General features: G+C 41.5%; 1 protein-coding gene across 1 annotated transcript in view; it reads left to right on the plus strand.

Moving 5' to 3' along the window:
* Positions 1 to 445: 445 nt before the first annotated feature.
* T265_11906 (hypothetical protein) overlaps positions 446 to 14863 on the plus strand; it is a gene marked incomplete at both ends in the record, with an annotated part of 28511 nt that continues 14093 nt past the window's right edge. Inside the window, 5 exons of the mRNA XM_009178729.1 lie at positions 446 to 580; positions 7044 to 7236; positions 9721 to 9836; positions 11705 to 11772; positions 14767 to 14817. Of these exons, the coding sequence (XP_009176993.1) occupies positions 476 to 580; positions 7044 to 7236; positions 9721 to 9836; positions 11705 to 11772; positions 14767 to 14817 (533 nt within the window). The remainder of the gene's footprint in view (positions 581 to 7043; positions 7237 to 9720; positions 9837 to 11704; positions 11773 to 14766; positions 14818 to 14863) is intronic.

Below are 14863 nucleotides of genomic sequence, written 5' to 3' on the forward strand. Positions count from 1 at the left end.
AATTGTAAATCATTGGCCTTTACAAAATTTAGGATCCTTTTTTATCTTAATAACGTTTGATAAAAAAACCGGCTTGCTAGTTAAACCTAAGTCGGAATATAGATATTTATCATGTATTGAGTTCACAAGTGATGAAGACCAATTTCCTCAAAAATGTACTTAATGAGGTGCTCTGATTTCCGGCCAGGACGAATGCATCAGGTTGCCAGTCTCGGTTTGGCGAGCCTATGTGTTGTTTTTGGTGCATTCACTGGGAAAGATTCTTTGTCGTGGTTTTCTTAATTATATATGTACTTTGTTGCACTTACATCTCCAAATCTGGGTTTATCTGTGTATGTGGGCTTGTTTGATTCTTGACATTCTTGTGCGTCCACTGATTTACAGGAGACATTCGATGTGCGAATTTTTGTCATGCAAGTAGTATAAAAACTTTCCTCCTTATCAGTTGCATCTCAGCAAGAAAAAAAGCAAGAAAATGTCGGATGCTAAAGATCAGAACCACGCGGAGAAGGAATTGGTTTGCATCGTTTCGTTAAACGAAAGTCTTGCGGATTTGGCCAAGCTTATATCAACGTTATCTGTAAGTTTTCTTGCTTTGCTTGATGAGTTTCTATGCATTGTAGTGTAGCGTCAAAATTTGAGCCAAGCTGTGAGCACATTGGTTGTCTACCGTTTTTGCTGTCTCGCCCTTCAGAAGTTGGCGCATCCAATTAGGATTTGTACAAATCGCTTATTCGCCGTCGGTATAACGTCAGTAAATGACGATTTCTTGTCATTGTCCAATGCTGATCCAAGTAGACCACGCGCTACAGCTTCATCAATTGTTCGCTGGCTTTATCGGCCACAGTGCCAGCTATTGCAGATTTAACGGTAAACGGAGGCAACACATTTCTTATATGCTAAACGATGAAGCCAACTTCAACAATGCAAAAGCATCTTTTGGGGGTGGCTGGATCCACGAAGCTTGGTTTGTACGGGAAATATTAAGGTGAAGGCCCCTGGGACTTCAAGGTGTTGGCCTGGAAGAACGCCAGTATATGTTGAGATCGAACAAGCTAGCAGGAAGTCTGTGACTCTTAAGCTGTTTACGTAAACTTACGCGGATAATTCTTTCAAAACTGTGCTTAATTTCGTTTGACGTTTTCGTACAGGAGCATGTTCCAGACGGCCCACTCTACATGTTGCATTGTCTGTCCAGACGTTGTGACCAATTATCATAGGCCGAAAGCCAATTATAGGCTGAACGTCGCGCTCAAATATGGTCATTTGTATTACTTATTTAGTAAGGGACCAGGGATATTTTCTGGCTACTGGTCAATACGTTTAACCAATCTCGACCCAATGCAGTTGATGACATCTTTAGATGCCGACATATAGAACTGATTCTGTTCTCCCAATGCTCTAAAGTGCATTTGGACGTTTGCTAAACGTCTGCGCTACAGTTTTACAGAGTTTTGTTTCAGCGCACGCTAGCTGTTTTAACTATGAGGGCGTTCATTCGGAGGAATCAGCCACAAGCTTACCAAGGCGATACGATTTTCGCAGCGGTTTTTTTACATCCATGGTCGTTCACCCAGACTCATCTTCCGCACAAGAGGAAAATATTTGTAAGAATTTCCTAAATAAAACGGTCTCCTATAGAGGAAAATATCGGTAGCTCAGGTAGCATAGATGGCCGTTAAATTGTTCGCTGAGCTGGGCAATTTGATTGCAAATGCCTCATCACCAATCGAGCTGATATCATCAGTGCGTTACTGGGGAGCGCAGTTGTGCGTAGCGGTGGGTTAGTAGTTGTGCCTAATCTCATCTGTGTCTTTCATCCGTGCCTCACCTTCTTCACAGTAGTGATTATCGATATCGTTGGTTAGTCAGACGTTTTTGGATACATGTCAACAGAAAATATTCATGAGGGACTTCTGTAAGGTTGCATTCGTGACCGAAGGCAGAGTTTGAAATTAGTGCACGAAATATGTAAAAATGCGCTTATAGAAAATACCTTGTTTCAAGCAGGCATGTAATTCTATCATCGTTCCTTTAATGCCCTTCTACGTATGTCCCCTTTCGTTTATTCGACGGCAATTTAAATTCTATATATAATCAATTTTTATCCAACCCAATGGCTTGAATACTCAACCCAATATGCCCTACTGAGGTTTTGCAGGCACACAGTAATTTGATTGCAAGACGTGTTCTTACGTTGAGAATAACCCCTTTTCTGCATGTTTATCGCGATCAGTCTAGTAAAACCAGCTAAATCTAAGCTTACGTTGACCATAGATCAATCGAAGTTAGTTGGCGGTTGAAACCGAAAGGACTTTAAAGATCGACGAATTTGTGAGATTCATTCATTAGTACATAAGGTTTTGGGGAACTGATCGCACTATCGCAGTGAAACATCCGATATCGATGTATTTTAGCATTTCTTACTTCCATCATCAAACTGGCTAGACTCTGCTGATGCACTCACAGGAGCGCAAAACAGCTCTGAAATATCAGAATATTTGATTGATGTGAGCCAAAATTTACCACTATGTTCAGCTTGCAAACAAGAGATATAAAAGTGTGAAGAGCATTGTGTAGTCAGACAATGACGTGGAATCGAACTGCGGTGACCAGAATGTGACGGCTAACATCGGTGCTATTTGTCTCATTCGGAAGTTGGCATTAGACTTTCACTAAACTGAGAGAGTAAACCACACACTTGGGATGATCTCCAAATGAAATGAACTACTTCTGAGTTGTTCGCGAGAAATTCCCAAAATTATTCTTCGGAAATTTGTTTTAATTCCAATTCGTTATCCAAGTGATTGTTGATTTAGATGCCGAGTGGGAAACCAAGTTCTCAGATTTGAAGGAACAATGTCACATTGTTTACTCGCACAATATACTAAATGGCTAATGGGTTATTCAAGAGCTTTCGTTATCCACACCTGTGTCCCGTAACAAGAACGGATCCGATTTCTGGCGTCTCAACCAAGAACAAGGCTCTAGGAAAAAGCAGCTACCATATTCCTATTACGGTGCATAAGTGATCTCACATGACAACGAGCACCGTCTGTCAAGGCTAACGCCGAAATGTAGGATTGGATTGCTGGTTGTCAAAATATAATTAGGAAAAAATATCCCGTTTCGGAAAAATGGGCAGCCTATGAAACAGCCGAATTAAGGAACTTGTTCCGGAACCACATTTGTTGGTAACTTCACTTGATACAATTGGTCAAATTTCAAAATCATTCCCAAATATTTTTGGAAGACTGAACCCATCTGTCCCTAAACAATCGACGGTGCGCAGGGCTAACTGACACGACTTAGGATGCCAAACCACAAGGTATATCTGAATATAACTCATGCATTCATTCTTAGATTGGTAGTCGATATCAGGGATGCTCACTCTCTACATTCCTTTATAACTTCGTAATCGAGCCTAATGCTGGAGGGTCTCCAAAACCCTGGTGTGCAAATAGCCTGTGAAGAAAACCTTGTGGATCTGGAAAATGCAGACGACATCGTTCTCATTTTCGAAGAGGAGGAAAAGGCGCAAAGTCATCCTGTTCTTTAGTATGCACTTTGCACCCACAAAGTGTAAGGTCATGCTTGTGGACGTGCAGTCATTGAACACGCCACTTACGATCCAGGGAGAGGCACTAGAAGTTGTGGAGCGTTTCGCGTATCTTGGAAGTTGTATTAGTTCTGACTGTTGTGTGACAGATGAGGTGCATGCACGAATCTGCAAGGCTCGGGCCGCGTTTGCTAACTTGAGACACCTATGGCGTCAGAATGGTTTATCCCTGAATCTGAAGGGACGTGTGTATCAAGCTACAGTACGAGCTGATTTGCTGTATGGCTGTGAGACTTGGCCTATTCGAGCAGCGGAACTGAGACTTCTTCAGGTGTTCGACAATCGTTGTCTCAGAACCAGAGCTCGTGTGATTTGGTGTCAGTGAATCCGTAATGAGGCAGTTAGACAGCACGTTTTCGGTTGCACAACGGGTACTTCCATCGAAGAATGTGTCCAGCACCAGAAGCTACGTTGGTCGGGATATGTGTTGCGTATGTCTAGCAGTCGTCTGCCGGGAGTAGTACCGTTTCCCGTGCCCATCTCAAAGTGGCGGAAGCAGAGATATGACCAACCATTTACCTGACAAAGGAGTATGAAGGAGATTAAGAGACGTTTGGGTGCTGTCGGTGCTACTTGTGTTCCAGGATGGGGACAGCTTGATCATCACTGCGCCTGGTCGGACACCGCAAGATATGGCTGCCAACCGATGTCAGTGGCGTTCCTCTTGTCGGTTTCTATCCAGATTGCCTGAGTGAATGTCTGGAGGTGTAAGTATCGTGGAATGATTGTGATAATGTGTCACTAAGTCCCTCCCCTGTCCATATTTACTCTTTTCTCTATAACAAGGCTTTCAAATAAATCAAGGTTGTACGGCAGTGAAGCATCGGTGCCGAACGCTGATGTCATGCTGTCGGTGATGATGATGATTATCATGTTGATGGTAGTCCATGAGAGAATGTATTTGTCTACTAATAAATTGACCATTGACACGAACTTAGCACTAAAACCACGAGAAGACGACTAAATACTCCACGCGTGGCGTTGTTCCTCAACGCGTTTTGTAATTATACACGAACAAACTTTCTTAGCTGTGTACATATGTGTACACGAAGCCTCCGAGTTACCGGCAATGGAAGAACTCCAAGGTGCACATTTACATTGACTCGTGGATCGGTCGATTATCAGTAAGAAAACTACCTACTGGGAATTCAACAGTAGTAACATTTTTCCATTAACAAACGGTGAGTGCTCGGTTGAGTATTCCGACACACGAAGTTTGTTTCCCTGGTTGTTGCTTGTGTGGTTTTACAACGCGGTTCATGTTTCATCATTTATTCACAGTGTTCGGATGTCACGATTTTTAGTGAACTTCGTTTGACCAAGGAATAGACCTCCAGAACCATCGCAAACCCCCATGGGGAATATTACGATATTTCTCTGCATTTTATCCCTTTATCCGAAAGCATTTTATCATTCCTCCTCGACATTGTTATGGAAAAAATGCATCGCGATACACCAAACGGACTCCAGCTTTTCCATCGGTTTTTATTTGTCTAGCTTAATGCTGAGATATCATCTCTAAAATGAGGAATACCAGGACAGCTCTTCATTCGTGAGCTGAAACTGGATTCACATAACCCCGCTTTTAGCTTTTTATCTTTTTTTATGTCAGAACATTTTTCAGCAACGAAAGACGTTGTTTCTAGAATATTCCGTAATTTATTCCCCACAAATTAGAATAACGTTTCTTAAATAATTGTCTTGATCGGTCTGATCGTTGTTTTTAATCTCAAGTGAGGTTGTCACGATCTCTGCTTGAACAAATTAGGAAACCTTTCATAAATTAGTTTTGGACTGTCCACATTTCGAAACATCCTCAGTCATCCAGGGACAAATGGCTACGGAGACTATTCACAATAAAGTCCAATGAAGTTTACCATGCGAGCTAGAGATCTGAAAATAACTGTTTGCTGTACACGGGGCGAAACTGAACCGCAGTATACGAAACGAACGTAGAGACGTATAAGTCTTGCAGAGGACTAGAACTTAGGGTCGAATTAAACGAAGTCCCTTTGGGTGACTGGATGGCATTAAAATCTGGTCCAATTTAGAACCTACTATAATATTAACAACATCCGCGTCGTACATCAGCTAGTAATCAAAATGAAATCTGTGTCCATCTGTGCAACACCGATCATAATATTCAGTGGTACTACCGGTGGAGTGACTGCTTTGGAAGGAAGAAGTTGCCTGCTTGAACTGTGCCGAAGGGTGTATAATTTTTCGCTTGCTTGGTTTATAGTTCGACAATGTTCAAAGTACATTATTTCTTCATTTTAACCATGCCATCCATAGTTTATGCTGACGTCGAAAGTCCCATAGTTTCCTCCCCAACTTGCTAAGTGAACACGCCGTACAAGACACAATAAACACTCTCGTGTGTTGTTGTTGGAAATCACAGGCAGTGTACCTAACGGAGACGAGAAACATTGCAATGTTTTTGTGCCAGTTTAGGCAACATTCATCTTGGAGCATCTTCATCAGCTTATCACTTCAGAAAATATATCAGTTTATAGATTGTACAGTCGAAACTACAATGAACCTAAATGGCCCGTTGATAAGTACGGCAGAGGAGAGTACGATCTCTAGTCTCTCTCTAGTTGAAGGAGGACTGAATAAGAAATAAATAGATAACAACTTGTGCACTTATAATCCTACTACAGTGCACTTGATCCAACGGTGAAATATCGAATTTAGATATTGAAAGAAAATTGGCGTGACGGTTCAACCATTTCGGCTTAGCCGACGATAGTTTGGGATACAAACCATGAAAGACACCAATTTACTAACGTGTAGTCTAGGCCCCATCCTAGATGCGCTGGGTTTCTTTGGCAAAAGCTCTGTAGAAAAGGGCGAAAGGCAACTCCCGGAAGTTGTTTTTTCCTACTGTACAAAAAGATCGCCAAATACCGGTGACGACTTTACTCATTAAGAATTATGCAAACATTGAGTAGTTTTTAAATTAAAATAGGAATCGTGAACTGCCCCAAAATCTCTTTAAAGAAAATCAACTGAATGGATTTTTTATCCTTGATTGGGGCACCGCGGTCCATGTCGGTAAAGTTAGGTTCCGGTGGGAAATGTAGTAAAAAAGAGAAAAGTAGACAAAGTTGAATAAATGAAAGATATTACGTGGAATTGCATCGAATGAAGGTTTCAGTCCTCAGTGCAACATTAGGTGTTGAAAGTGATGACCACTCTTTTATTTTGGAATAATTGTGTAAAAATGACACCTTGCGATATTTTGCTTGAGACTTAACAGGCCACTTTGTATGAAGGGGAGCGGCTTCCTCACTGATTTATATGGCCTAGTTACTTCATGAATCTTGCATTCGGATCCATTTTATTCTACCAAAACGTGTACACTTTCGATATTTTCCATCAAAAAATACAGTGTACTAATGTCATTCTCTATTTCTTGAAGGCGGCTAATGCCAAAGTTTTGCATTTGGAGACCCGACAGGGCAATCGAAAACAAAATGCAAGCGATTCAGGCGTTTTGGATGTTTATGCCCACATATCATTGCCCTCAGAAATGGAGGAACATTTAGCGAATCAGTTGAACCAAATTTCACCACAAGTATCTATACATCCGGAACACATCAAGAAAGAATGCGGTAAGTGTAACCATAAGGAGTATTTTTCCACGTGGTTGCAATCAGCTACACAACTCACCAGTGTGAGAACGCACCACTGTACTGATTAGGACTTCGTTGAGAAGGCATGTAAGATTAAGTTATGTCTGGTGACTTGCTTTTCAAGATCAGATACACAAGTAAATTTTTTCATAGGATAGGTGCTTCCGATCCGGATCAGCAATTCCGCCTTGTACAAACAGATTAATAGCATGAAAAATGTCTATTTGTTCCAGTTTTATACTAACCAATGTAGGGGATCGAGCACTTAATTTACATATGTTCACAGCGAAAAGATTGTAGTCATCACTTTTGAAACCAGCTGAGACCAATGAAGAGAGGAGAAGCTGTAAAAATCGGTATGAACCTATAAACTGCAAACTGATACGTGACTCATATGAGCTTTGTTTGGTTGTAAGAGGTAAGAGTTGGACGCGCTGCTTAAATTGCGCAATACTTAGTCCACGCGATTTAAATCTTTTCTATTCCAAAACTTCGACCAAATAGATAGCCAAATAGATGTGTCTTCGCTGTGAATGGTCATTCGCTCCAATATTTCAAGAAATAGTTTGACACTGTTTTGGGATCTAAAGGCATACACATCCAGAATTCTGCGTTACATTGCAACGAATGAATGCATTTTGAGGAGACAATGATGACAAGCAATAGATGTCTTGTCAGCTGTAAACTTCTTGAATTGTCCTCCACTGACAACAGTACTGCACTAGTGGTGTTAATGCCAGATACACACTTGAATATCAGGTTGGTGATATATTCCACGCGTTGTTGGTCTAAATGAAAAACTCCCGAACCAGATTAATGTTGTTCCAACCAAAATGTGTGTTGTCTGCTTTACTTCATTGTCAGATGTCCCATATCGATATTTGCTAAATCATCAGGGTAAGCCAAACTAATCGATGCCACTCATCCCTTCTTCATTTATCACATTCCTCTTGTCACTCTCCGTCACAGAACATTCGAATTCGTTTTTTACAGTTAATCTACTGGTAGATGCTTTACACATCATGGAAGCGACTTTTATTGAAGGCCATCAATAGGACATATCCTCGGTCTCACCGGAATTCAAGTCACGTGCATCCGACTTACTAGGCAAACAGATCACCAACCACTGGCACACCACTGTATGAATAATCACCTCTGAAAAGACGTAAGCGTCCAGGATTGAACGACGTCTCAGACTAAGCGATAAACTTGTTTGACCTGTTGCAGCTGTGAAAAGAGAACGAAATTCTCTGTAGCCAAATTTTCCTCGCAGAACCCTAATGGTAGCGAAGTCTTGGCAGTTCAAATGGGTTCTCTGCTCTGACTCATGCAACTCCGGGGCAACAAACGGGAAAACCGGGTACGACATTTGCTGTCTATTGGTTGTTGATCAGGTCGCTGTTTATCTATTTGCCGAGCACCAAACTGCGCCCTGATGTCTCCTCCTATGGTAACGAAACGCTTACATGTCTATTGTCAGGTTCGGCGAACAGATGAACAACCACCTGAGAAAGAACCAATAAACACACCTGGTGTTTATTCTGTAGTATCGGAAGGTTGTAAAGCACATTACAATTATTTAGTCAACGGATAGGCCGTTGAATGCGAGTCTTCCAGAGAGGTCAGTTATTCGTGATGACCGGTTTTGAGGGGTCCTGACCATTTAAAACTGCTCTGTTTGCTGGGGTTTCAAATCCGACCGCGTAAATTCTTTCAAACAGCCCGCTATTTCCCACGCATATCTGCGACCAGCTTCTGCCGGACAAATAAACGAGAAATCCGGGTTTTTCAAAGGTCTGGTGTACACGGTCTATAGGATAAGTGATCCTCCCAACCAGTCTCAAGATGCCTACCGGTTTCTTTAGATGGCATACTGAGTTCCAATGTAAAGAACATGTTTTTTTTCAGAAAGCGGCAACCAACAATATTAGATATTCTCCAAATATCCAGGTCCTACTGAGGAACGCTCCCTCTAATTCGGTGCGGAGTTATTCCGTATATACCATCCCGGACACCGTATTTTTTCATTGGCATCGTCATTTGATGTGGTTATTTTCAGCCTCACATCTTTAAATGGCAAATCCCCATTCCTGTTGATGTCACGAGAGACGTAATTTTACAAGAGACTGATTTCATATCTGACTGCATAAATTATCGCGATAGTGCATTTGAGCTAAGCAGAATAGTTCTACAAATGCAGAGAAATCCCCTAAATTCCAGTAGCACTCACAATCCGAACAGTTTTATCAATGTGCGGAAGCCATTGACCCCAGCAAAATGGAGATCCGGGCGTACAACGAGTCTTCAAACTACACGTAATCTGAGTTGTCGAAAATTATTAGAGCTAAAAACTCAAAGGCCAATAGGGTGTATTTGGAGCGTAATTCTACTCTTAATTGGGTGAAATCGTTACAGAAGTTCAGCGACGAAACGGTGTTGCTAAAGTGTCTGCTCATTTTCCAGCCGCCGATATGAATGAGACAATCCGTGTTCCATGGTTCCCTCGCCACATTAAGGATCTTGACGAGGTTTCCAATCACGTGTTCATGTACGGCAAAGATCTGGATGCTGACCATCCAGTGAGTATTGTTTTAGCAGTAATTATGTGCATTTTATCCCATATTTTATTGTGAAACCAATTATTCCATCCTGTTCTGGGTGGACGTGTGTTACAAAGAGCGTAAATAAGCCTGAAAACCCTGGTTTGAAAATCTAAGTACTTAGAATGAGAAGTTTGTGACAGCAACATATTCCAACTTAGCGGGTGTCAAAAAAAACGGTCCTAACGGACTACCCTGAGTTTGAAGGCCCTCGTGGAGGGCTGGGATGTCAAAGTAAGGCAAAAGAAATCGGATACGTTAGGCTATGTACTGCAAGACTCACGTGACCTCCTGTCTACTTTCCACTCGATTCTCATTTGGTGTAAGTGGAAAATATATAGAACGTGGCTGTGTATGGCTTGACTTCAGGTTTAGGCCCATCAAACGTGTGTCCCTCATTATGCACTGAATTTGAGTTCAGTGGGTTTCGCATAGGACAACGATTCAAGCTCGTTGATGTCGCTTTGTCACAACACAATGCTCAGACATGTCCATCTGAATGGTTCCGTGTATGGGCATCTAGCTCTTGGCCGTTTTATCTGGTGAAGTCGGGGTCTTGTTTTGCTAGTAAGCAGAGTCAAGGTTACACTCACGACTGAAAGTTTTAGTATAGTTCTCCTCTTTCAGGATTGTATGGCAGTTGAGCAGTGATTTAGACAGCCAGTACAATGCCCACGACATAGAAGAATTGCTGAATGGTGGGCTTATAAATCACTGACACATTTCGGAGTGTGAAGCAAAACTGTCCAAAAAATCGAAATTAGTGGACCTAAGTGGAGATTCCCTGGCATGGTCAAGTCATAAAACGGTTAAAGGGATATTCTTTTTCACTTTTTTCAATATGTAAGAGTTTGTTTGGGCTTTATAAGTGGAATAAATTGAAATCTAATCAAAAATTCGAAATTCTGAATATTTTACAGAGCATAATGCAAATTCATTAAAATGGTTTATTTTTACAACTTATCACGGCCATATATTGTACTAGCTTTTAAAGAATTGAAGTTAATTTCATTAGAACATTAGTACACTATAGATAAATTGCTCACGAATCTTCTAGAGAAAAATCTCAGAGCATGTCATTTGAGCAGTGCCAAAATATACTGTCAGTTGCTTGCAACTAGTTGTTGTGGACTGTACGTCGACAATAATTAAGATACCAACTCCGATTTTTCTACCGTCTTGCGAGCAATTTTGTTCACAACTCGATTGTATTCAAAAGGAATGATGCGGTTGATTCGATGAAACTCGGAATTTGTTGTTTATGTGAAGTACCCGGGATATTAGCCTCAACCATAAACTATGTATTGTGAAATCAATATAATGTAGCCAGTGAACAGCTTGTTCCTTAACTTTTGGTACAACCTCCATGGTTGTTATTCAGACCATACAACTGGTTATGACGAGACACTTATGTTAGTTCATTGAGTGAGTTCAGTGAGAAATAAGTTATTCGTCCAGAACAAAAGCGCTCGAGAGAGGACGCACTTTTCCTACGCGCTCGGTGAACAAACTCAGCAATAATTTCTCTAATAACACTATTAGCAGAACACCTTTTGTGTCCGCATTTTATCGATCTCGTCAGATTCTAATTCCATCAGATCTTCTTATATGCCGTCAGAATAAAATGCCTGTGCTTAGGGTCGCTAAAATACTTTTGTTCCAAAATTTAAAAAATCAGAATTGAAATTCCATTGTTTGCGGTATTTAGAAAACGCACCTGATTAGCATCTACTGTAGAGAGCCAATTAGAAATCTTTCTGTCGGTCGGCTCAGTGACTTCACTAATTGTTGCTTGGATTCATTCCTGTGAATTCCTGTTGTAAAACAGGCTTTTTCTTGTCCTGCAGGGCTTCAAAGATGAGGAATACAGAAAAAGACGTAACATGTTCGCTGAGATTGCTTATAACTACAAGCAGTAAGTGTTGTTTGGTTGCCGGTGGTGATTGCATTTGCTTAGTTTTGCGTTACTCAAGGAAATTTATTAATCGATACGTTCGTGTGCTCTGAAGACAGATTGGCATGGCGGACTCAAGGCTAAAAAGTTTGAATTATCTTAACATGTCAACCAACCACCACGTCTAGTAACCCCGTGAAAGAATCGGTCACTCGGGACTCCTTTTTTACAATGAACGAAAGTCCGATATCTATTGTGGAACGTAGGTAGCTCGGGTGCGCCGTTCGGTTGTTGGTTCGCCGAGCTTGGCGAACAAAATTCACAAATCTCATACTACCAACAATCCAAAAGTAGCTTAGTGGAAGAATAAACTTCACATGACGAGTGAAACTTCCGTCTGAGAAGTCGTTGCTTGAAGAGCCATTCAACACGTGTGACCGCGTGATGTGGATCCCGTGATTGAAGGATGAGCGGCGCTATATTCTATCTAAATGCGGGTTAATCCAACTGCTGACCAGCCACTCCTGGCCGAACGGTTGTTTTCAAACTACCAGCCAGGGGGTCGCGGGTTCGAGACTCTTCGGATTTTCTTGAGATGCACACAGCGATAAGGATGAAACAGCTGTACAGTTCTTCTCAGCTTTTCAGCATAGATTGGCTTCACTTAGAGGATGAAATCTCCACATATGATCATCTGCTCTGATTGGCGGACATTTTCACTCTAAGAAATTGGGGGAAGGCAAAAAGTGGATTTCTAGCAATGCGCCTTCACACACAACGTTCAGAATATTGAAAAACTACATTCACGTTGCTGGTGTACTCAAAATTGCAGGGTATCTCCTGCTTTAATTCACCTGAGGAGTTCAACTATATTCCCAAGACCGTCCTGGGCAAAAAATCAGAAAGAAGACGATAGCCTTTCTTCCAGAGGTGATTAGGAGCGTAATCTGGCGCTGGAAACTTGGATTGCATACTACATATTAAGAAATCTGCCTAATGAGTGAATGCCATCTTTGCTTTCCAACGATGATATATAGGGTTTTTAAGCTGGAGTGATTGACAAACACTGACTGATCCTAGCTCTTCAAACATTTGCGTGCAGTTTTTTCGGAAACATCGCTTTCGTCCCAATTATTTAAAGCGGAAGGAGTCTATTTTTGTCATTTTAGAGACGATAAAGATCAACCTGCTCTGTTGTAAGCCCAGAAGATTCTTTACCCATCACTGGCTCGGTGAACATTCTTACGTCGTTGTCCTTTTGTCGCCGCATCTGCATACTTATCATCTGATCACCCTCTCGGATATTATGTGTACTGATAGATATGACTCTCTCTCTCATCTAGGACAGTTTGCGGTGGCAAGTCTGGTAGATGATCTGGAGGCCGCAAGAATTTGACGGCTGCGGTTACCTTAATCTGAGGTCCAGGAGTGCAAAATATTGATCGCAGTTGCGTCGAGTGGTTGAGATGCACTTCTAAATAGCCAGATGATACTGGAGCTCAGACTGGGTAGACATCAAGAGTCCACTGATAAAAGATTTTGCGTTCACTGTCTATCTGCCGCTTTCCTTCAAAAATCTTAGTATTAAGTCGGCTACAAGGCAAGAGTAACACAAGGCAGATGTCTAACTTTCGAAGTGGTTACACTTAAAAAGTATATATGTTCCATCGGAAATAAATTCGCTTTCGTCCTTATGCACGTGCGCGGTACTATTCAACTAGGGCGTCTCCTGGATGACACTCTTTAGTGACGTGAAATGGGTTCGTCATAGTCACCTGGCGGGTAACTAAAAGTGCACTAGCGGGGATGCTCATGTTTGTAGAACGGATGGGAGCAGAACAGATATAAATGACATTATACGCCCTGATCACCTGCGTAGTTGATTCCAAACTTTCGCAGGCCATACTTTGATACTGTCTTCCTCAAAGTTCTCGTTACGAACTGGTCGAGTTACGAAATGGTCTGCCTCGTATCCTTGTTGTGACGTCACTAGCCAACAACAATCGGTGAACTTTTGTTAACAGCGAAGCCAAATGTATCAGCCTTTACAAGCTATTTCAGTGTGCACTCATTGTTGGGGGAACACGTCGTATCCGTAGCTCTGATCAGGTTTCGTAGAAATATATCTGTCAAGTTCACCGTTTTTACTGGCTTTTGAAAATTTATAAACTGCGCGCTTTATGCGTCGCAGCTAAGAACCACAAACAAAATGGTAACATGCCGCGACATATAACTTATAAGGTATCATACGGTAGGTGATTGTACATCTGATCTTTCAGGGTTCAGCTAATGCCCGACTAACTGTGGTTAGGTTTGCTGGTAACAGGATATAGTCAGGACGAATAATTTCAAACGGTTCGGTTAGGAGTTTGGGCGCGGAAAATAATCTGAGATGTGTCAGGAAGCGAAAGCAAGTTGATAAACTTTCTATAGATTTTTATTCGCTATAAGTGTAATTTGAGGTTTTTGGAAGTCGATTTACAAAGTGAATTTTGTCAGAAGACAATAATCTGGTCATTCATTTGTCTAAGCACAATGGTTGTACCCAGGTTCTACCGACTGGGTGACACCGACACAGATGACGAAAAAACTTGCAGTAGCACCTCATGACGCCTTGTACCATTGCTTCGAATTCAAAGACACATATGAGACAATTTCATCTTAGACGTTCACAGACAAATTCTTTAACTTTGTAACATTTCCGATGGTGCGTCAGTGTAATGATTGTTCTCCCAGTGTTGAGATTAAAGGCCTTAGATTTTTTGCGAAACTATTATTCGCACCCTCAATTCATCTCACTAATAGGAACTTTCACACACGCCCTCGAAAATTAGACAAATCAACTTAGTTGTGTATACTCACTGTATCTCTTGGGTGCTGTTTTATTTCGTTCTTGATCACCCGGTTGACCGGAATACAAACGTATCAACAATTTTTGACATTCCGTTTAGACCATTAAACTGTATGTCATTTATTTTGTGATGGAAAACCTCATTGGTGCTTATTTACTTTTAGTGGACAGCCCCTCCCAAGAATCGAATATACAGAGGTCGAGAGGGAGACTTGGTAAGTACCGAGTTGCTTTTCACCAAAAAAGAAACTTCCCTAAAGA

Source organism: Opisthorchis viverrini (genome assembly GCF_000715545.1).
Source record: "Opisthorchis viverrini unplaced genomic scaffold opera_v5_637, whole genome shotgun sequence".
Lineage (NCBI taxonomy): Eukaryota > Metazoa > Platyhelminthes > Trematoda > Opisthorchiida > Opisthorchiidae > Opisthorchis > Opisthorchis viverrini.